Source organism: Mytilus californianus, unplaced genomic scaffold (assembly GCF_021869535.1).
Source record: "Mytilus californianus isolate M0D057914Y unplaced genomic scaffold, xbMytCali1.0.p SCAF_1, whole genome shotgun sequence".
Taxonomy (NCBI): domain Eukaryota; kingdom Metazoa; phylum Mollusca; class Bivalvia; order Mytilida; family Mytilidae; genus Mytilus; species Mytilus californianus.
Genome location: NW_026262581.1, coordinates 19,696,887 through 19,720,902, shown reverse-complemented (window position 1 = coordinate 19,720,902; position 24,016 = coordinate 19,696,887). Strand labels below are relative to the sequence as shown.

Below are 24,016 nucleotides of genomic sequence, written 5' to 3'. Positions count from 1 at the left end.
CAACTTTGGAACACATTTCCTTTTTTAAATGGTTATCAAGGATTGCTATGGAAGTTCTATTATCATGACTATATTAAATTCTTGGTTTTACAAAACAAAGGTGTGATTTTTAAAATTTATTAAGTTGCTTTATATACTATTTTAAATATATTTTAATAAAAAAAATGTTCACTGCATTATTAACTAAACTCAACTGACACCATAAATCTATACAAGGCTTAAGTAAATGGTGAAAATTGTCCAGTAACCATAAAATATATCTGAAACATTAAAAAAAATTTGAATAACATTGAACATATCAGTCACAATTCAGTTTTGAGATTATTTGATCAGCTTGTTTTATTTTTATTTTTAAGGTGATATATATATATATGTAAGTGTTGATAAATATGGTGTTGAATTTATATTATGTTTATTGTGAAATTTTGGTTTCAATGCCATATTGAATGCATTTTAAATTTCAAATTGTTGTTCAAATTTCTAGCCAGGGGAAATAGTTGTTAAAAACAGTTCCTAAATTGATGAAATACAATAGATAGATACAAAAATTAGGTCTAGGTTGGTTAAGACTTAGTCGAGTACGGTTCAGACTAGGTCGAGTATGGTTCAGACTAGGTCGAGCATGGTTCAGACTAGGTCGAGCATGGTTCAGACGAAAATAAAATGGTTAAGTACTGGTCGAGTAAAGGTCGAGTACAAGTTCAGACTGTTAAGTATCGTTCAGACTACAGTCGAGTATTTTCAAGTAAATTTAAGACCAATTCAGACTGGTCGAGTAAAAATCAGTACAGTCGAGTTCAAATATAGGCCATTTCAGACTTTTACTGGTTTGTAGTGTATGTGAACTGTGTTTGGTGGGTTGGACTGGGTTACTGGACTTGCTTGTGTTTGAATGTATAGTGTGGGTGACCGTGTACTGCTTGTGTGTATTTGTGCTGGAACTGCACTGAACAGGAACTGTATTGAATACTGGAAGAAGAACAAGCTTGTATAAGAATAGATGTTTATTGTCTGCTGGTCACCAATGCAAGTGTATAATGATAATACAATGAACAATGAACATACATAATAAAAACATACATATAGAAACATGAATAGAATTAAATATATCAGTTACCCTGGTATTTGAATAATGCCAATAAGAATAATTAATCCACCCAAAAGTATAGTTCACTTTAAATGAATAGGGGGGAAAACTAGCTCAATGAAATAAATATAAACTTGAACTGGGGGAATGAAATAAATATGAACTTGAATAGGGGGGATGAAATAAATATAAATTTGAACTGGGGGAATTAAATAAATATAAATTTGAACTGGGGGAATGAAATAAATATGAATTTGAACAGGGGGAATGAAATAAATATGAATTTGAACTGGGGGAATGAAATTAAAATGACGGGAGATAATTTGAATAGTTTATTTTACAGTTTCTATGGAAACAATGCCAAAGTAAGTTTATCTCATTTAAACCTGTTTCTGAATAAACAATTAATGTAATTCTAAATCAAATAAAACAGTCAACCAAAAGCTATGTACAATGTACCAGGTAAATATAACTGACAAACACAAAATAAACATAAATGCAAGAGCACCCCCCTTTTCTATGCACTGGCCGTTTGAATGAATAGATGCCATGAGAAAATGTTTATAACGTATGTGCGTGAAGAATTGAATGTTACGCATTATAATATGAATAATTTAATACTATAAAACACCTTGAATAGTCGAATAAAGGAAGAACACATCATTTTCTGTTTCGTAGAAATAAACGCTACTTCAATAAGGGGAGTAACTCTGAAGTGATATGAACAATGGCCCAAAAATAAAAGAACTTAAAGTACTAAAAGAAAACCGTAATTAACTATATACAAAATTGCTTCTAAATGCTTAAACGAACTAAAATAGTAAAAATGCCTGAAAATGTCGCATCGTTTAATAATCTGAGGTAATATAGTTTTAACGAAATTGAATAAAGCATATCGAAAAATACACATTAAAATAAAGCGTATCGAAAAACATGCATATAAAAAAATAACAAAACTATTTACAAAATCTCCATTGAATACTTATTCTGAACTCTTGAAACTATAGAAAATACTTGAATTAAAAGAATGTACTCTTGTAACAATTATTGAATATATCCTGTATAAAGTATTCCCTTTCGAGTGCGCAAACTAACTTAATTTAAATAAACTGTTATGGCTTCAACAATATCTATAAAAATAATGTAATTTATGAACTGGCAAATATAAATGCAAAATACATAAATATGAACAAAAATGCTACTTATTCTGTCATAAAACTTTGTAATAAAATCTTAGCATAAAGAAATATAAAAATAAATAATTTAACTTGACTCACCTGGAAGAAGAACAAGCTTGTATAAAAATAGATGTTTATTGTCTGCTGGTCACCAATGCAAGTGATCAGAAACGCTTGTCCAGGTTTCAAGCTTGGTTTCCAGGTGAGGTTAATTTGGGGAATTTCTTATGATTAACAAAAAAAAAACTTAAGATAATCATGTGGGGTACCTCGGCGTCACTTAAGGTAACGCTGTGAATCGTGTGACTCACATATGTCACTTAGAGACGGATTAACTAAATTATTGAGAAAGAAATTGTACAACATTATATAATCCTTTATTTGCTATCTTTTGTGAAAAAGTATTCGTTAATTGACTTTGTAAATTGTTTATATAATGTAATTTTACCAAACAATGCTATGCAGATTAAAGTTACGAAACTATATCTTTCCATGTGAAATCAGATATCTGTAAATTTATAAAACTTGGAAATGAACTTTTATTATAAAAAACATGAAAATAAGAATCTTTATTAAAACATATAAATATATACAATAAAGCACGAAAAACTGAAACAAGAAGTGAAACATGAATTTCCGCTGTCACATTTATACAAACTGAAGTATTATATAAACATAGAAAGCGAATGAGCCCTATTTTCAGAAGACGATATTTTGGGCATTTTTAAAACGTATTGTTTCCGAAAAATGTATAGTGAATGCACACTAAAAAGATGCCAATTTTTTTCATGGCGACAAAAAGACAACCCATATTTGATCACCCTCGTAAACTAAGAATTTTCTTGAGGGAACAAACCTTTATATCTACCTACGGCAATGGAAAATAAATGTATATACTATCTAATATTGCTTATAAATAAAGCCTTTATTTACACACCGGAAGTATTTACAAGCGGAAGCGCTTCGTACTAAAAATGTGCGCACGGTCAACGCTAAACAACACTATAAATTTACCCAAAAAAAAAAAAAATTATTATAATTACATTGTTATGCTACAACCATGAAATAACGTGATGTATCAGATTTTTCGTTTCTTTTCCTTTTTATTGTTGCGACGATGTCACGGGAAGCACGTGCAGTCATGAATGTTGCATTTTATTGGCAAATTAAATTTAATTTTGGATAAGATTCCGCACTGCATACAAAATGTACCTCGGTCGACACATTGACACCACAATAAAACTACAAAAAGAAGCATTCAATTATTAATTAATAATAAACTGATTCGCATGAGGTCATGTATGACAGTGATTTTGAAAGATTTTCTTTGTGATTATACAATCCACTAAGTATATTATTGTAATAAACACTTTGCATGGAAACTGAAAAATAAAACTGACACCATACACACAAGCTTGTTAAAATAGGTAAATTGCCACACAGGGGCTCAGAACATATTCCAGAGGACACTTCTAATGTATAGCAAAGCTATGGTACAGATATATATCGACGGCTTAATATGATTGAACCAGCTTTTCAAGCCAATGCGTTGATTGGTGCAGTCGTTGTCAAAGACAGAGTCATCCACAGATATTCTTTGTAACTAAAATGAAAAAAAAAGAGAACAAATGATAGTCATTCCTTCACCCAATACATTTAGGTTTCGGTCGACTTATATTCAATACTATGCTTCTATTTGCTTGTGCGCTCGACTCCTGTCTTCATCGACTAGGATTGTCAGTTCACAGAGTGGTGAAAGGAGCGTCAAACATTAATAAATCAATCAATTCATCATCGTGAAAACATAAATACATGAAGCTACTTAAGGATGTTCGCTACTCTGTTTCAAGATAATATCTTCTAAAAAGACTGTAATACACTGATAGTATACATATATAACAGAACTAAAAGACCAGAATAAAATGCAAGGTTCATGTCCCTGATTTTGAGACATAACCCAAACAAAACTTGGCGGGAAATGATTCTCTCTAGAATTTTCATACAATTAACATTGGCACATTTTTTCTATAAAAAAATATGAAAAAATAGCAAAGGATTTAAAAAAAAGGCTTTTTAAACTATATGTTATAACATTATGAAAAGAAAAGAAAGTTTTAGCGGGCACCATATTTGAAATGGAACCACATGCATAAAACTAGATGATTCAAAACATCTGTGAAAGGTTAAAAAAAAAACAAGACAAGCAAACATCTTTAAAGGGAAATCACACTATTGTTTATACGCATCGCTCTCGGCGCCGCTATAGTGTCGTAACCGTATTATGACGTCGCCGTTTTCGAGTCAGTCGTAAAGGTCGCCGATTTCTAAAATGGCGGCCCGCTCGAATGGACGTTTCACGAAAGCAGGAGAAAGCAAACGACGTATTGATTAAATGTATAAAAATGAAAATGCTATACGAAACGGACAATTTGTTGGAAGCTGAAAGCAATGAACCAAGACAGTTAAACTCATGTATCTGGATACCGGGAGAGAGGCGCGTTTTTGAACCATATGAAATGGACAAACAGCTAAAAGCAGGTTGTGTAGACTGTGGACTGCCACTACAGTTTACAAACGTAACCGAAGAAACAAAGTGTGGTCTAGGGTGCATTCTGTATGTTGAATGTTCTTGTGGTGTGATAAATAAAATCTACTCCGGAAAGGTCCATCATGATGCAAAAAAACAGAAGACAAGACCAATATTTGATGTAAATTCGAAAGCAGCAGTAGGTAAGATAAATCGGTAAACAAAATGAGTGATTCAAATTTAAAAAAAAATGTTAATACTGTTCCTATACTCTTCACAAAACAAAAAAACGTTGTCTTATTGGCACTTATGCCACATCTTCTTATTTCTAATAAGAGTAGAACAAAAATCAGAATAAAAAGCTCAACAAAAATGCAACTAGCTGTTCCTTTGTCCCAACAAACAGTTTATTTATAAATCACATACTATGTATTAATGATACTAGAAAAAAAACTGACCATCAAAGTATTGGTCTATGAATAACTTGTTTCTTCAACTATTCCCTTAATATTGCATTGTCAAAAGTTGTCACAGATACCAGTATATTTTGAATTCGTACGTTGTGCAATATGACGTCATGTTTATCATTATGACGTTATCGCATCAACCCATCCACCGTATCACTGCAAAGGAAAAGCAGGTGCTTCCTACCTTTTTGTGTATTGGATTGTATAGCATAATTTAATGTACAAATTAAAACATAGAACATTTTGTAATTGATATAATAACAATGTCGAAGCATACCTATGACAAATAATTACATATAATGACCATGATATTTCTTTGTTCATAGAGAACAGACAGTATAAACGTGTCTTTTCCACTATACATAAACTACAGATTTTATATATTTTGTGAATGCAAACATTAACAATATTATTTGAGATGACCTTAACGTACATTCTTCAATTTTTCTTTAAAAATTCGGTTGCGCCATGGCATTTTCGAAAGAAAAATGATTTTTTACAAATTACCGAAACATTTTGTGTACATTACGGCTATTCTACACCCTATACTTTTTAAAAAATAAAAAAAGAATGTGACCTCCGACGCGTAAACTGAGGATTAATACTTCATGGGCAGGTGTCCTTCTAGTGACCGTAAATTTTCATTGGGTTTGGTCTTTCAACTCAGGTGCTCCAGACGAGCGTGAAAAAGCCGGCGATTTTCGGAGTGAGACTTAAATTGTTTTCCAACATAGGACCGATCCCAATATTTTCATGTGGCTTCCTTTAGTTGATATTAACATACCGCCCTTCAGATTTTTTGCTGTTTTTCTACTTCTAAGCGAGCTACAATTTAAATTTTATGGTGTGGCTAGGATGAAAATTTTGTCCTGCATTTTTTTTAGTTGTAATCTCTGTCCTGCCTTTTTATTTTGAACTCCATTCGGTCCTGCCTTTTTTTCATTATTCTATCCTGATTTTTTTTACATAAATTGTCATCCTGCCTTTTTTTTTTTGGCCAAGTTGCTCATCCTGCCATTTTTTTTTACTCAAAACTCCTATCCTGCCTATTTTTCAAATTTCATCACAAAAATCAAATGGTAGCTCCCTAATAGATCTCCGTAAAATAGCGTAAAAATCGTTCAAAAGCTAAAAAAAAAACAACGTATCAATTTCTTCTATTTTTGTACTTTATTAACTAACCGCAAAATATTGGAAAGAAGTTGTCTAGAAGATTTTGGTACTATTTGCGATCTGAGTTATCCGATGTTGCGGTGCACTATTTATTTAACGCACAGAGTGATAACATTTCTTTCAGTGTCTACCTCCTTCATTTCTGAATAGTAAATGTGATTTTTTCTGGACATTTAAAACACGTTTTTCGCAGTTCACTGCTTCTACTTTTTTAAAAACAAGAGTGCACACACTCGCCTTCTTTACTAATCATTGATATTATGTTGATAGTCCTAAATTTAAAGCTTTACTACAACTATCACATAAACTTAACATGATCCAAGAAAATGAGGTCAAGGTCATACAAACCAAAGAAGAAATACATGTACACCTTACAATCATCCAATACACTTAATATAGCTGACCTATTGCTTATAGTTTCTGAGAAAATTACTAAGACATCATAACATATTTCCATACACCAAATAAAGTTGACCTATTGCATATAGTATTAGAAAAAAAGACCAAAACTCAAAAACTCAACTTCGACCACTGAACCATGAAAATGAGGTCAATGTCCGATGACACCTACCAGCTAGACGCGTACACCTTACAATCATTCCATACACCAAATATAGTAGACATATTGCATACAGTATAAGAAAAACAGACCAAAACACAAAAACTTAACCATAACCACTGAACCATGAAAATGAGGTCAAGGTAAGATGACACATGCCAGTTGGACATGTACACCTAACAGTCCTTCCATACACCAAATATACTAGACCTATTACTTATAGTATCTGAGATATGGACTTGACCACCAAAACTTAACCTTGTTCACTGATCCATGAAATGAGGTCGAGGTCAAGTAAAAACTGTCTGATGGGCATGATGACCTTGCAAGGTACGCACATAACAAATATAGTTATCCTATTACTCATAATAAGAGAAAAATTAACTTTATAAAAAACCTTAACTCTTCTTCATCTAGTCACTGAACCATGAAAATGAGGTCAAGGACAATGGACATGTGACAGACGGAAACTTCGTAACATAAAGTATTTATATGCAAAGTATGTAGCATCCAGGTCTTCCACCTTCTAAAATGTAAAGCTTTTAAGAAGTTAGCTTACGCCGCCGCCGGATTACTATCCCTATGTCGAGCTTTCTACAACAAAAGTCGCAGGCTCGACAAAAACATATTCGTTGTCCGTTTTTTTTTTCTAAAAAAGAAACCAGCCTCTGTATACCTAATTTTCCCGAGAACAATAATTCCTTCTTTGTGATGAATAGTTTTAAATACAGATCAATAAGGGGTGTTTTCCAAATCGGCCCAGGTATCATCCCCCCAAAAAACAATATCAACCCTGAGGCTCGAATAAGTCTCGAGCTGATATTGGTAGAGGGATGATATCCGGAATGATATGGAAATGGAGATGCATTAATCTTTAATAATTTTATCATAATACTACCGATGCACTAACGCAACCAGGCTAATAACCACATAACAGTCCCACCATGCGACGTCGCATAGGGCTGATATGGGTTATCTGATTGGGTTTTAAGTTATTGATAGTTTGCTTCCGCTCATTACACATATATATATTAATCTAGCATATCAATGCAAGTATAATTTTCACCGAATAATAAACTTTTTCTACAGCGTGTGTATTTTGACATGATTATGCAAGCATGTCATATCGAAATTTCCTAAGACTCGATAATTACTTTTATAGCTATGTATGACACTGGTCTGGGTCAACAGATATTTAGCCAATTTAAATACGAATGGGATGTCACAATCAGCTTTCAAGAAAAGAGAAAAAGAAGTGTACGAACCTTCAAGAAAAGTTGCACAAAATTCACTAGATACCTCTTTAGAGGAGGAGAAGAGCAAATCTCCAGTAATGGAAGATAGGTATGTACGTGTATCAAGTTTACAACCACATGCACTCAACCAACGACATAAACGTTACCAATTCCATTGCACAAGATGCGGATTTTGACAAGTGGTGTCTCATCAGTAATGCTCGCCGAGACCAAAATAAGTGAAAACAAAAACACTTTTACAACTGTTGACGAAAAAATCAAATAAAAAAGGACATTAAGTATAGCTAAATCCGAATAAGGATAAATAATTAAACTTTCAAATGTGTTAAAACTCAAGAATATTATTAGTGCTCATTCGTTCTTATTTTGCGTTCAATGTCACATTGATTTGCTCAAGTGGGTTAAGAATCCAGCGCCCACTCGTTCTTCTTTGCATTCAACTGTCCTTTTCATTGACACAAATGTACTCAGCTTAGTGAATAATTTGGGTCTGTTTAAAGCTTACTAAGCGGTGTGAGACAGGTCTCCGCGTTGAATGCCGAACCCTAGCCTATATAATTGCTTACATCGACGACATTTTGTTTTGGAGATGGATGGAGATATGTCTCATTTGCAATCATACCAAATCTTCTTATTTTATTGAAGACAAATGTATTACAGTTTGCTTTTCTTTTAAAGTCCATGTTAGATGAAATAAAAACCCACTCCACAGAACAAACGTTGATATGATATTCATGGGACAGGGTGTTTTTTTTTTATTTATGTTTTTCCTCTTAATGACAGCTTTGATAGTCAGGATTATGAGTTTTTCAATTATTTGCAGTGAAAATGATGAAGATGTAAGTCTGGTAACCGTCAAGTATGATATGGGGTGGCAAAAGAGAGGATCTGGTAGAAAATACGACTCCAAATCAGGCGTTGGAACTTTGATCGGCGACCAAACAGGAAAGGTTGTAGGAAGGGGCGTTCGTTCAAGCGATTGCAGAGTTTGTACCTTTTGGGAAGCAAAAAATGTAGAGCCACAGGAACACAAATGCACTCGCAATTGGTTTGGTTCGGCTAAGGGAATGGAACTAGACGTTGGTGCAAGACTTATAGAGGACATTGAAACAAAAAATTGTCAGGTTTCGACTGTCATTATGGATGACGACACTACAACCATGGCTCGCATAAGACGTACAATCCAACATCCTATAAAGAAATTGAGTGATACAAATCATATTAAATCACAATTTAACAACAAATTGTGGAACTTGAAGAATACTTTTAAAAATGATTTGACTAAACCTGCAATTACCCATCTCAATAGGTGTTTTTCTTTTGCTCTTTACTCAAACAAAAATGATCCGGAATCCATGGGTAATGACTTAAAAGCTATTGTACCTCATCTATATAAAGAACATGATCTCTGCAATCAGAAATGGTGTTCATACAAAAGAAATCCTAATAAGTACAGACCCACTGTATCTCTTAATAGCCTGCCTCTTCGCCAAAAAACTTGCTGAAATCATTGGGGAATACACCTCCGGTGACAATATTGAGAAAATATCCCCGTGTGCATCAACAAAAGAGGTAGAATCTGTTCATAGTATGCTAGCAAACAAAGCACCAAAGGCGAAACATTTGTGCTCATCATCAAGTTTGGAATGTCGGGTTGACTGCACTGTTGCTAAAAAAAATATATCATATGGATATATATCACAGGTATATGAAGAGTGTGGACTTTCCCCAGGTAAAATAACCGAAAAATCGTCAGAAAAACTTGCGGTTAAAAGAAAATACCAAAATGATTACAAGAATTCAGCAGTAAATAAACGGAGAAAATTATTTCGAAAACAGATTATAAAAGAAAAGGAAACAGTAGTGGAGATGAGGGAAGGTGACACGTACAAAAAATCTATTGATTTAGAACACCCAACCCTAATAGACATTGATTTTATATCTGATCCAGTTACAACCGCTTCGTTAGACACATTTGACGTCAATATTGATAATATGTCAATTGTTTACTTTGACTTAGAAACAACATCACTAGCAAATGATTGTGATATCATTCAAATTTCAGCTATTGAAAAGTCTTCGGAATTTAATCAGTACATTACTCCATCGCAGTGTATAAGTAGACAGGCATCATCGGTTACAGGACTATCAGTATGGAACAACATACTTGTACATTACGGTCAGCGGGTAGATCAATGCATTCCAGAAAAAGCATTTCAAAATCTTATATGCTGGCTAGAGAAATTCCCCTCTCAGATTATTTTAGTTGGACATAATTGTCGTCGTTTTGATGCCCCAAGACTAATTAGATCTCTTTCACAATACAATTTGAGCACATCATTTCAAAAGAAAGTAATCGGCTTTATGGATACACTATCTTTTTTCAGGAAAAAGTATCCCGATCTGACGTGCCACAAGCAGGAATTTTTGGCTGAAAATTTATTACAAAAACAATACCAGGCACACAATGCTTCTGAGGATGTAAAAATATTACAATATATTCTAAACTTTGCAAAACCATCAGAATCAGAGATGTCAGAAAATTCTTTTCGTACAGAATCTCTAATTAGAAATATTGTTTATGTCAAACAGACAAACCAAAGATATTCAACACTGCAAGGGCTTGTTGATAAAAAAATCATAACAAAATGTATGGCAAAAAAAATAGCCGAGAGTGGTCTTGATATGGCTCAACTGTTAGCAGCGTATCGTCGCGATGCAGTATGTGGGATTCAGCGTATATTTTCTGAAAAAAAATTTGACAATAGACCAAGAGTAACAGCATGCAAGCGTATAGCTTCCGGAATCTGTAGTTTTCTGTCCAACGGAGAGATGTAAATACGAACAATGAGTTTAGACTGTCAGTTTTCTTATATCACATGAAACGTCAATACTTTAGTCTTCTATACTACATGTATAAATAATTCATCAAAAATTTAATTGCATATTATCATTTATTCGGCTCAGCCTGTCGATTTAGTAAAAAGCAGGGTCAAAATTCATTTTTCGATATGTTCTAGTTCTGAATATGCATTTAATTTGCCACTGGTATTCCTTCAAACTGCATGCCAATTAGATGACTGTGGTCCTAAACAGGGGACCGTACGGCCTTCTACAACAACAAATATATTTGGCTTTACAATTCTCAACAAGACAAATATTTAACACACACACACATATAGTTATGTAGAGGAACCTGATGTTCAGTGGTTGTCGTTTGTTGATGTGGTTCATAAATGTTTCTCGTTCTCGTTTTTCATATAGATTAGATCGTTAGTTTTCCTGTTTGAATGGTTTTACATTAGTCATTTTTGGAGTCCTTTATAGCTTGCTGTTAGGTGTTAGCCAAGGCTCCGTGTTGAAGACCGTACTTTGACCTATAATGGTTTACTTTTATAAATTGTGACTTGAACGGAGAGTTGTCGCATTGGCACTCATACCACATCTTCTTATATCTACTTACAGAGTACTGCTAAACTGTAACCATCACATTAATGTCCGTCTTGTGAAAGAGTATTCGACTCATAGATAATGTTTTTGTGTTTATATTCATGTACTATATGCCACTGAAAGTTTATCAAAAACCAAGAAAAGAACCAAAAATAAACCAAAAATAAATAGTTCAGATGTAGGTTCATGTTCAGATCACTCACTGTGACTACTAACTGGGGTTCTTTACCCCCCTACAATACCTATTATAACCCCTATATTTTGAACCCCTAGATACACAACCTCCATCTTATATGGGGGATAATTAACCCCAACCTTTCCAACACCCATATAACATCCAATGATATGGGAGTTAAATAACCCCCAGACTTTAACATTCAAATGTCAAGGAGGTTAAATTGATTTTAAATGTTATACAAGTTTGACACCCATATATCCAACATCTAAGTTTTGTACTTGAGGGTCATGTCCCATTTGTTACATCCAGAATATATAGTGATAAGATTTTCTCTTATGTATATTTACTCCAATTTGTTTTCTTTCTTTTTTTTTTTACCAATTTAGGGTAAAGGGGGGTGTTTCTGTTTAACCAATCAGGAATACAAATATATAACTGACAATTCAACAATATTTTATAAAAGTGTGTTTAAACTCTATAAGGTTATATATAGTTTTGAATTCTAACAGAAAGGATTTACTATTTAAATTAACCATGTCTCATACCAGAATCAATTCAATATCACCACAGAATAGTGTCACATCAAGTTTAATGAATATGTACCATCAATATGAAATTCACATAAATGTACTGAAATGGACAGGTGTTATAGTGATATTCATATTTACAGCATCTACCCTATGGATGACTGGCAGTTTATATTTGTCATCAAACATGTCAAAGAATAACATGAATGTTTCCAACTATGATATAAATGAACAGAACCTTACATTTAACCAATCATTTTTATTTAAAAAAAGATCCAATTAAAATTTCCTAGTTTATTCTGTATAATATTATAGCACACATGATATAAAGATGAGACAAATCACAATTCAAGTCACAAAATTAAATTTATACACTTTAAAGTTTAGATAGTTCCTTTATGATCCTAATCCATTTCTTACCCTAAGGTAACACAGACGTTCAGTATAAGCGAGAATTTTTGCAACTTTATTAAGCAAAACACTAAACTATATGGTATTTGTTAAACATTTAAGAACTATTCCTTTTCTTATACCATGACCAAAATTATATATATTTTTTCAAGTTTCATATGTTTTTTATGTACATTTTCATTTACCCAAAAATTTATTTAAGTGTGCTATTTCATTAATCAATTAAAGTTCCCTATGAAACTGAAATTGGCATCTCCATTTTTTAATCCTTAAACCCTTAAGTGACATGACTATCCAATAACCTTAAATGATTTTTACTTGTCAAAGTTTAAATCTTCTATCATAAAAGGTTTCATCATTATTACACAATTAATGTATTCTAAATTACTAGACCTTAGAAATCTATTCATTTCTATTACCAAAACAAAAAGTTGACCAATCCCTAGATTACTGGAGCATAACCATCAATATCTATTGATAAAATTTTATTTTAAAAGACTATGTACCTAATTATGTTGTTAATGTTAACTGTTTTAAACTTATTAAAAGAATAAAAACATGTTTAGCACTCTCCGTACATAGTTCTACTGTTACTTTACCTCTTTCCAATGCAATTTTATGAAACCGATGTTAAACTTCCAGTTTTTATAACAATAGATTAAACTAATACATTTTATTCATAATAATATCATACAGAAATCCAAACACAATTTTATACATTGATGATATAATATGACAATAATTTAAGTAGTTTTATAGTTAGATTTTTTGTTTGTTTAGATATTGTTGAGTTTTAGAAATGTTATGTTTATAAGCATATTGTTTTGATGTAATGCATGGATTTTTTCTGTCATCTTTTATACTGATTTGAGATATGGTTAAAGTTAAATAAAATCACTATGTACCAACATATATCATAAAAATGATAACTGTTTTTCCATTTCCTTAATGTTAAACTATCTCATTGTAAAGCAATTTATAATATCAATGTTAAACTTTCCCCTTTTATAGCAATTTATCATTTTAATGTTAAATTTCTTCCTTACAGAAATGTAATCAAAAGCTTACCTTTGCCTATATTATAGGACAAGTTCTTTGAATTTTTTACTAATTTGAGAGTAGACTTTTTTCTTTCTTTGTTATAAATAGTATAATTATATTGTTTTGATTTAAAGCAAAGATTTTTTATTTTAAGGTCATCTTTTATACTGACTTGAGTTATTATTAAAGTTAAAATATCTCACATTTTCACAACATATATCATAAAAATGTTCACTGTTTTCAATTTCTTTAATGTTATACTATCTCATTGTAAATCAATTTATAATACCAATGATAAAAGGGCATTTGCTGTCAAATCCATGTTCACTGAATTGACTCAAATTCTCATATTTGACTTATAACATACTAAAACCTTATCCAAATTACAATATGTCTGAAATAAACAATTAGCAATGCATGGACTTGATAAAATGTATCAGCATTTCATATCGATTTATGTTTTTTTTTTAAGTATAGATATTGTTGCCTTTTAAGGAATGTTATGTTTATAAGCATATTGTTTTGATGTAATGCATGGATTTTTAATGTCATCTTTTATACTGATTTGAGATATGGTTAAAGTTAAATAACATCACTTTGTACCAAAATATATCATAAAAATGATAACTGTTTTTCCATTTCCTTAATGTTAAACTATCTCATTGTAAAGCAATTTATAATATCAATGTTAAACTTTCCCCTTTTATAGCAATTTATCATTTTAATGTTAAATTTCTTCCTTACAGAAATGTAATCAAAAGCTTACCTTTGCCTATATTATAGGACAAGTTCTTTGAATTTTTTACTAATTTGAGAGTAGACTTTTTTCTTTCTTTGTTATAAATAGTATAATTATATTGTTTTGATTTAAAGCAAAGATTTTTTATTTTAAGGTCATCTTTTATACTGACTTGAGTTATTATTAAAGTTAAAATATCTCACATTTTCACAACATATATCATAAAAATGTTCACTGTTTTCAATTTCTTTAATGTTATACTATCTCATTGTAAATCAATTTATAATACCAATGATAAAAGGGCATTTGCTGTCAAATCCATGTTCACTGAATTGACTCAAATTCTCATATTTGATTTATAACATACTAAAACCTTATCCAAATTACAATATGTCTGAAATAAACAATTAGCAATGCATGGACTTGATAAAATGTATCAGCATTTCATATCGATTTATGTTTTTTTTTTAAGTATAGATATTGTTGCCTTTTAAGGAATGTTATGTTTATAAGCATATTGTTTTGATGTAATGCATGGATTTTTAATGTCATCTTTTATACTGATTTGAGATATGGTTAAAGTTAAATAACATCACTTTGTACCAAAATATATCATAAAGATGAGAACTGTTTTTCCATTTCCTTAATTTTAAACTATCTCATTGTAAACTCAATTTACAATACCAATGTTAAATCCCCCTTTTATAACAATTTATCATTTTAATGTTAAATACGTCCTAACAGAAATGTAACCAAAAACTTAATCTTTGCCTATATACTAAGACAAATTCTTTGGTTTTTTGACTAGTTTTAGAGTATATTTTTCTCTAACTTTGTTATAAATAGTATAATTATATTATTTTGATTTAAAGCAAAGATGTGTTATTTTTAGGTCATCTTTTATACTAACTTGAGTTATTATTCAAGTTAAAATATCTCACTTTTTAATAACATATATCATAAAAATGTTCACTGTTTTCAATTTCTTTAATGTTATTATCTCATTGTAAAGCACTTTGTAATATCAATTTTAAAAGGGCATTTGCTGTCAAATCCATGTCCACCGAATTGACTCAAATTCTCATATTTGATTAATAACATACTAAAGCTTATATAAAAATTACAATAGGTCTGAAATAAACAATTAACAATGTATGCACTCGATAAAATGTATCAGCATTTTGTGTGTATTTTAGTCTAGACGCCAACTAATTAACCATCGAGATGACCTCAGAAGGCTGTGGATGGTCATATAATCCGAAATAAGCATAAACATGAATATAAATAGATAGCAACCTCGTGCATTTGGACTTTTCTAGGTCTGTTTGATTTCATGTTTTAGGTTAAACAAAATAAGTTAATCGTCGTTTTTACCTGTAAAAGAATGATTTTTTTTATTGATTGAATCATTCAACGAAATGGTTCACTTTAGTTTCACTTTTAATGTTGACATTCTTTTCCTTTTAATGGCTGAACACGACTAATATACGCGTACCCAATCTCTAGTTAATGGGTTATATTGAAGTTTACATGAATATGGATTCAATGAGATCGAATTATTCACTTCTTGCTTATTTTGACAAAATTGAACTAAACTGGCTGCTAAAAGCCAAATCTTATTTCACTATTTCATTTTCATTAAGGATTGGGAAAAAATTATACTTTAATTGTTTTTATATCCCATAGCTAATGCTCCTTTAAACTATCTCCTTTTATAATGATTTGTCATATTAATGTTAAATTTCCTCCTTACAAAAATGTAAAACTGATAGGATAGGACAAATTGGTTTTTTTACTAATTTTAAAGTAGATTTTTCCATACTTTGTTAAAGCCATGAGTTTAGATATAGATTAGTTTAAAAGTGGGGCAAAAGATACCAGAGGGACATTCAAACTCATATGTCGAAAATAAACAGACAAAGCCATGGCTAAAAAAGAAAAAGACCAACAGATAAACAATAGTACACAAAACCCAACATAGAAAACTACAGACTGAGCAACATGAACCTCACCAAAAACTGGGGGTGATCTCAGAAATCTTAACAAATATTATATTTACGTTTGTATTGATTTCCTAATACATAAACACCATGCTAAATGTTAAATAAGAGAATAAGTACATTTGCCAATGAATTGTCTTCCTAGTCATTGTTAACCTTAATGATTTGGTGCTTTTTATATATTTATATATACATGTATATATATTTAGTCACGTTATGTTTGTAAATTTGGAAACAACTCTGTAAACATGGAAAATACTGAAGATTTTTGATGATAGGTAAACAGTATAACTCTATAAGTTTTGGTTTTCTAGGAACAAATATAACAGGACTTGAATTTTGTTATATGGTTTATTGAATGTAAACATGATAGAAAATTGTTTTATAAATTTTTGCTGTTGTTTTTATTTATCAAAGAAAACACTCATTTTCTATTTACAAAATGTAATTGTTTAATAAAAGATAAACATGTGTAAGATTTATTACAACTACTCTTTTTGTATTATTTAAATTTTTTTTATTTTTGATAAATGTACATTTTTATTAAAAGCTACAGCTGCAGTACCCACAATTTCAGATACAGTGCCCAAAACTACTGTTACAGTGTGTCTAAAATAACTGCAAGGCCTCTGCCAACAATTACAGCTACAGTGCCAACTATAGAAACCAGTTCAACCATTAAAGTTATAACGGACATTTCATCCATATTATTATCTACCAAATATCAAAAAAAAAAAAAAGGGAGAAGAATTTCAGAACTTACTATGTTAATACTACTAGTTCATTTTCATTTATTCAAAATGAAAGTACTGAATCTATGATAAATGGTGCCATCACATTTTTCTGAATACTATTACTTATGACAAAAAACTAACATATATCATACTCACTGTTTTTATTTGTGTTATAATATTATTATTTCATATTTTTAAAATATATTTTGTAATAAAAAAAAGTTTTAAAAATTACAAATGAATGAAAATTTATATGAAAGAATAACATATATAAGAAAACCACTATAAATTTATAGATTGTTTTCATTTATGGTATAAAGGATTGTGGATATGGGCAAACATTGTCACCTTTTTGTCATAACTGCTTTTGTTAGATTCCATTACCTACAGCAAAGAAACCATCAATACCTACCAATTCATACTAGTTTAGAAAGTCAATAATTATATTCTCTTAATGATATACACACAACACACTCCTCATTAACCTTATTATCATCGCAACCATCCTATTCAAGAAATCCAGATACTCCAGATTCATCTGAACTACCAAATATCCAAAATCCATCTTTATCATCATCATCATCCCTTTGACCATCTGCACTGTATTTTGAAAGGTGGTCTTATTCAATTCCTACAGGACCAGGAGTGCAAACCCGGTTGAAAACAGTCGCAAATAGAACACGAAAGAAAAAAAAAGGAAAATATCATTTTGAAGAGATGATTGATTAAGAATTGTGTTTCATACAAATTTCATTGAATTTCAATTAACATAACAAAAAGGTTCAGAACTAGATGCCAGTGTCAAACTCATTTATATATACATGTACTTGTTTTGCTGTTTGACCAATTTTCTATAACAAAACACATATGAAAAAAAGGTAGTATGAAGCTTATAAAAATCATAATAATTGTTTTAAAACTAACAATAAACATTTATGGAAAATACAAAAAAAACACCATTTTACATGTTATGTAACTGGGAGTGTTTCAGTCATAAAAGAAAAATGTTCAATACAGCATTACAATAAAATGATTGTGAAAATTTTCATTTAATACTTTGCAAACTAATTTTTCAGTCGTTTAGATTTAGACATATGTAGTTTGTTTGTTTTTTTTTACATTTGTTTTATGTAGATTGACTTATGTCTTAATTTCTTAATACTTATGTGTATGTGTGTGTGTGTGTGTTGTTTTAATTTTGTATATACTGTTATTGGAAAATTCAGAAACAAAAAAAAAGCCAATGATTTTTTAGAACTAAGATTTAGACAGATATATTTTCTATTTTTTATTTTACATTCCTTATGTGGATTAACATATGGTTTGATTTCGTAATACTCATCTGTATGTATGTGTGTTTTTGTTACCTTTTTTTGTGTCTTTAAACTAACAATAAACATTTATAAAAAGTACAAAAAACACCAACCATCTTACATGTTGTGTAATAGAAGTTTTTAAATCACAAAAGTAAAATGTTCGATACAGCATTACAAGGTTTGAGTCAATATTGATGTCATCCTCGATTTGGTTGCCTTTCCAAATGATATTTGATGAAAGTGTTTATTATGGAGTGGGGTATCAGTATCTTATAAACACCCTCTGTAGTTTAGTAGTTTAGATATAATTTAGTGTAGTTATTTTGTTATGCTTTAAGTTAAATTTCTGAATATTAATTTTTTATTTGTTTTGAAATTGGTAATGCTACAAATATGTATGCTAATAAAATGATTGTCAACATTTTCATTTAATACATGCAAACTAATTTTTCAGTAGTTAAGATTTAGACAGATGTTTTTTTTTTTTTTTTTTTTTTTTTATAAAGATTGACTTATGTCTTAATTTCTTAATACTTATGTGTATGTATGTGTTGTTTTATTTTTTTATACTGTTATTGGTAAATGCAGAAACAAAAAAAAAGAGCTAATGATGTTTTAGTAGTTAAGATTTAGACAGATCTATTTTCTTTTGTATCAATCCTTATGTAGATTAACATATGGGTTGATTTTTTAATACTCATGTGTATGTGTGTTTGTTTTTTTTTCCCTTTGTTTTGTCTGAAAACTAACAATAAACATATATAAAAAATACAAAAAACACCTAACATTTTACATGTTATGTAACAAGAGTTTTTCAATAATAAAAGTAAAATGTTCAATACAGCATTATAAGGTTCGAGTCAGTATTGATGTCCCCCTGTATAGTTCCTCGATTTGGTTGCCTTTCCAAAGAGTATTCGATGAAAGTGTTTATCATGGAGTGGGGTATCAGTGTCTTAAAAACACCCTCTATAGTTTAGTAGTTTAGATATAATTTAGTATAGATTTTTTGTTATGCTTAATGTCGATATTCTGAATATTAATTTGTTGTTTGTTTTGATATTGAAAATACTACAAATATATGTGCCAATACAATGATTGTGATATAATAGAAGTTTTTATTTTCATTTAATACATGCAAACTAATTTTTTAGCAGTTTAGATTTAGACAGATGTATATTTTTGTTTCATTTTTTTTATGTAGATTGACTTATGGTTTAATTTCTTAATACTTATATGTATGTGTGTGTATGTATTGTTTTATTTATTTTTTATACTGTTATTGTTAAATCCAGAAACAAAATAAGTGCCAATGAATTTTTAGTAGTGGAGATTTAGACAGATGTATTTGTTTTTTTAATTCTTATATAGGTTAACTTATGGTTTGATTTCTTAATTCTCATGCGTATGTGTGTGTGGTTTTTCTTTTTTTTATCTCCTTGTACGGTTATTGTTAAACTTTTGTGGAACAAAATGAGTGCCAATGATATATATCTATGTATGCAATACTGGTAATTTCATACTTGTTTTATACATGTTATTATTGATAAGAAAATCTTGATAATGTCTCATTTAATTGAGAAAATGTCTTAAAAATATGTCATATATGCATTTAATGTTTGCAAATTAATATCACACAATTCACATATCATTTTTAATCTCGAAGTATTAAGGTATTGTTATATAATTTGTTATTATTGTTAAATACCCTTTCTATGTGTATTATGAACTGCTATAGCAAATAGTAACAATGTTAACTCAGAAGGATCACATATATGTATCAAAAAAGAAAGAAAAAAAAACATATTTAGGAAGAACCAAATACTTTATTTTATAATTAATAGTTCTAAAAAAAAAGAAGAAAAAAAGCATCGTTTTATTGTGTGTGTGTGTGTGTGTGTGTGTGCACATATTCAATGTTTTAAAGTTTTATAAAGCAGAGTTATTGTTTATATATTTTTAATATTAAAGGTATCAAAAAAGAACTTCTTCGTTTTATACTTATTTGATACATATTGCTTTTATTAAAAAAAATCTCTATTTGATATGTTTAAAAAAAAAAACAACAAAAAAACAAGACTTGCGTACCAATGTTGAAAGTCTCTAAAGAACTATCTCATATTCAATTTTAATAAAAAAAAAAAAAAATACAAGCTAATATGTTTAAAAAATAAATTCATAAATCTATTTTTTATTTTTTTTTCACATATGAAAATAAGCAGATTTATTCTTACATATATGTTTTTTTTTTGTTTTTTGTTTTGTTTTTTTTTTGCTGTTAAAAAAATACTGTAAATACGTTTTTATGATTGTTGCATATTTGAATAAATGTTGAGTAAAACATATTTGATTATTTATGTTATTTCATTGAACAATCCAAATTGCAAATTGAGGTCCTATTTCTATGTGCTCTGTCAATAGAATTGGAAGGAGATTGAACTTTCTTTTCTTATATATTCATTGATACCTTGATTTAATTTGTTGTTTGGGTTACTTAAGTTTATTGAGATTTACGCCAGAGTCATATCAAAGGATCTATTGAACAGGTACATAAATGTATTAAGGGTAATAAAACAGGCAAACGAAAATTAATGTATAAGGAAATTTTGAGTTCTAATGAACCCAATGTTCATGTATTCTTTAAACTACTGGACTACATATCTTGGAGGTACTAGAGATTTCATCTGCGATTGGAAAAATTGAAAAATCACCTTGAGAGAAAGCTTTGCAAATTGTGTCATCATTTGACAGAGGAAAATATACACAATCCGCTTAATGCAATGCACGGCACCAGGGGAGACCATCACATACTATGTTTTTACAAGGTTGTTAAAATAAAATTCGATGGTCTCCCCTGTTGACGTGCATTCATGGCAATTCTTTTTATGTATCCCTGAATTCAACATTAAATATGGTGTCTCTTGCAAGGCTTCTCTTGCACGACATGAAGACCATACCACGATTTTACAAGGTGGGTAAAAAAAAAAATAATAAAAAAAAAAAAAAATTATATGGTCTCTCTTGCAAGGCTTCTCTTGCACGACATGAAGACTATACCATGATTTTACAAGGTGAGTAAAAAAAAATATTAATAAACAAAAAATTTTAAATTGATTAAAAAAATAAATTTTAAATTGAAAGAATTTAAAATTTGAAAAAAAATTGGTAATTTTTTTTTTTTTTTATCAATTTAAAATTTTTTTTTTATTAATTTTTTTTTTACTCACCTTGTAAAATCATGGTATAGTCTTCATGTCGTGCAAGAGAAGCCTTGCAAGAGAGACCATATAATTTTTTTTTTTTTTATTATTTTTTTTTTTTACCCACCTTGTAAAATCGTGGTATGGTCTTCATGTCGTACAAGAGAAGCCTTGCAAGAGAGACCATATTTAATGTTGAATTCAGGGATACATAAAAAGAATTGCCATGAATGCACGTCAACAGGGGAGACCATCGAATTTTATTTTAACAACCTTGTAAAAACATAGTATGTGATGGTCTCCCCTGGTGCCGTGCATTGCATTAAGCGGATTGTGTATATTTTCCTCTGTTAAATGATGACACAATTTGCAAAGCTTTCTCTCAAGGTGATTTTTCAATTTTTCCAATCGCAGATGAAATCTTTAGTACCTCCAAGATATGTAGTCCAGTAGTTTAAAGAATACATGAACATTGGGTTTATTAGAACTCAAAATTTCCTTATACATTAATTTTCGTTTGCCTGTTTTATTACCCTTAATACATTTATGTACCTGTTCAATAGTTCCTTTGATATGACTCTGGCGTAAATCTCAATAAACTTAAGTAACCCAAACAACAAATTAAATCAAGGTATCAATGAATATATAAGAAAAGAAAGTTCAATCTCCTTCCAATTCTATTGACAGAGCACATAGAAATAGGACCTCAATTTGCAATTTGGATTGTTCAATGAAATAACATAAATAATCAAATATGTTTTACTCAACATTTATTCAAATATGCAACAATCATAAAAACGTATTTACAGTATTTTTTTAACAGCAAAAAAAAAAACAAAACAAAAAACAAAAAAAAAACATATATGTAAGAATAAATCTGCTTATTTTCATATGTGAAAAAAAAATAAAAAATAGATTTATGAATTTATTTTTTAAACATATTAGCTTGTATTTTTTTTTTTTTTTTATTAAAATTGAATATGAGATAGTTCTTTAGAGACTTTCAACATTGGTACGCAAGTCTTGTTTTTTTGTTGGTTTTTTTTAAACATATCAAATAGAGATTTTTTTTAATAAAAGCAATATGTATCAAATAAGTATAAAACGAAGAAGTTCTTTTTTGATACCTTTAATATTAAAAATATATAAACAATAACTCTGCTTTATAAAACTTTAAAACATTGAATATGTGCACACACACACACACACACACACAATAAAACGATGCTTTTTTTCTTCTTTTTTTTTAGAACTATTAATTATAAAATAAAGTATTTGGTTCTTCCTAAATATGTTTTTTTTCTTTCTTTTTTGATACATATATGTGATCCTTCTGAGTTAACATTGTTACTATTTGCTATAGCAGTTCATAATACACATAGAAAGGGTATTTAACAATAATAACAAATTATATAACAATACCTTAATACTTCGAGATTAAAAATGATATGTGAATTGTGTGATATTAATTTGCAAACATTAAATGCATATATGACATATTTTTAAGACATTTTCTCAATTAAATGAGACATTATCAAGATTTTCTTATCAATAATAACATGTATAAAACAAGTATGAAATTACCAGTATTGCATACATAGATATATATCATTGGCACTCATTTTGTTCCACAAAAGTTTAACAATAACCGTACAAGGAGATAAAAAAAAAGAAAAACCACACACACATACGCATGAGAATTAAGAAATCAAACCATAAGTTAACCTATATAAGAATTAAAAAAACAAATACATCTGTCTAAATCTCCACTACTAAAAATTCATTGGCACTTATTTTGTTTCTGGATTTAACAATAACAGTATAAAAAATAAATAAAACAATACATACACACACATACATATAAGTATTAAGAAATTAAACCATAAGTCAATCTACATAAAAAAAAATGAAACAAAAATATACATCTGTCTAAATCTAAACTGCTAAAAAATTAGTTTGCATGTATTAAATGAAAATAAAAACTTCTATTATATCACAATCATTGTATTGGCACATATATTTGTAGTATTTTCAATATCAAAACAAACAACAAATTAATATTCAGAATATCGACATTAAGCATAACAAAAAATCTATACTAAATTATATCTAAACTACTTAACTATAGAGGGTGTTTTTAAGACACTGATACCCCACTCCATGATAAACACTT

General features: G+C 29.7%; 1 protein-coding gene across 1 annotated transcript in view; it reads right to left on the bottom strand.

Annotated features, from left to right (window-relative positions):
• Positions 1–995: 995 nt before the first annotated feature.
• Positions 996–24,016, bottom strand: part of LOC127700241 (uncharacterized) — a 36,909-nt gene continuing 13,888 nt past the window's right edge. The window contains exon 4 of the mRNA XM_052203670.1: positions 996–3,868. Within this exon, the coding sequence (XP_052059630.1) occupies positions 3,713–3,868 (156 nt within the window). The 3' untranslated portion in view covers positions 996–3,712. The remainder of the gene's footprint in view (positions 3,869–24,016) is intronic.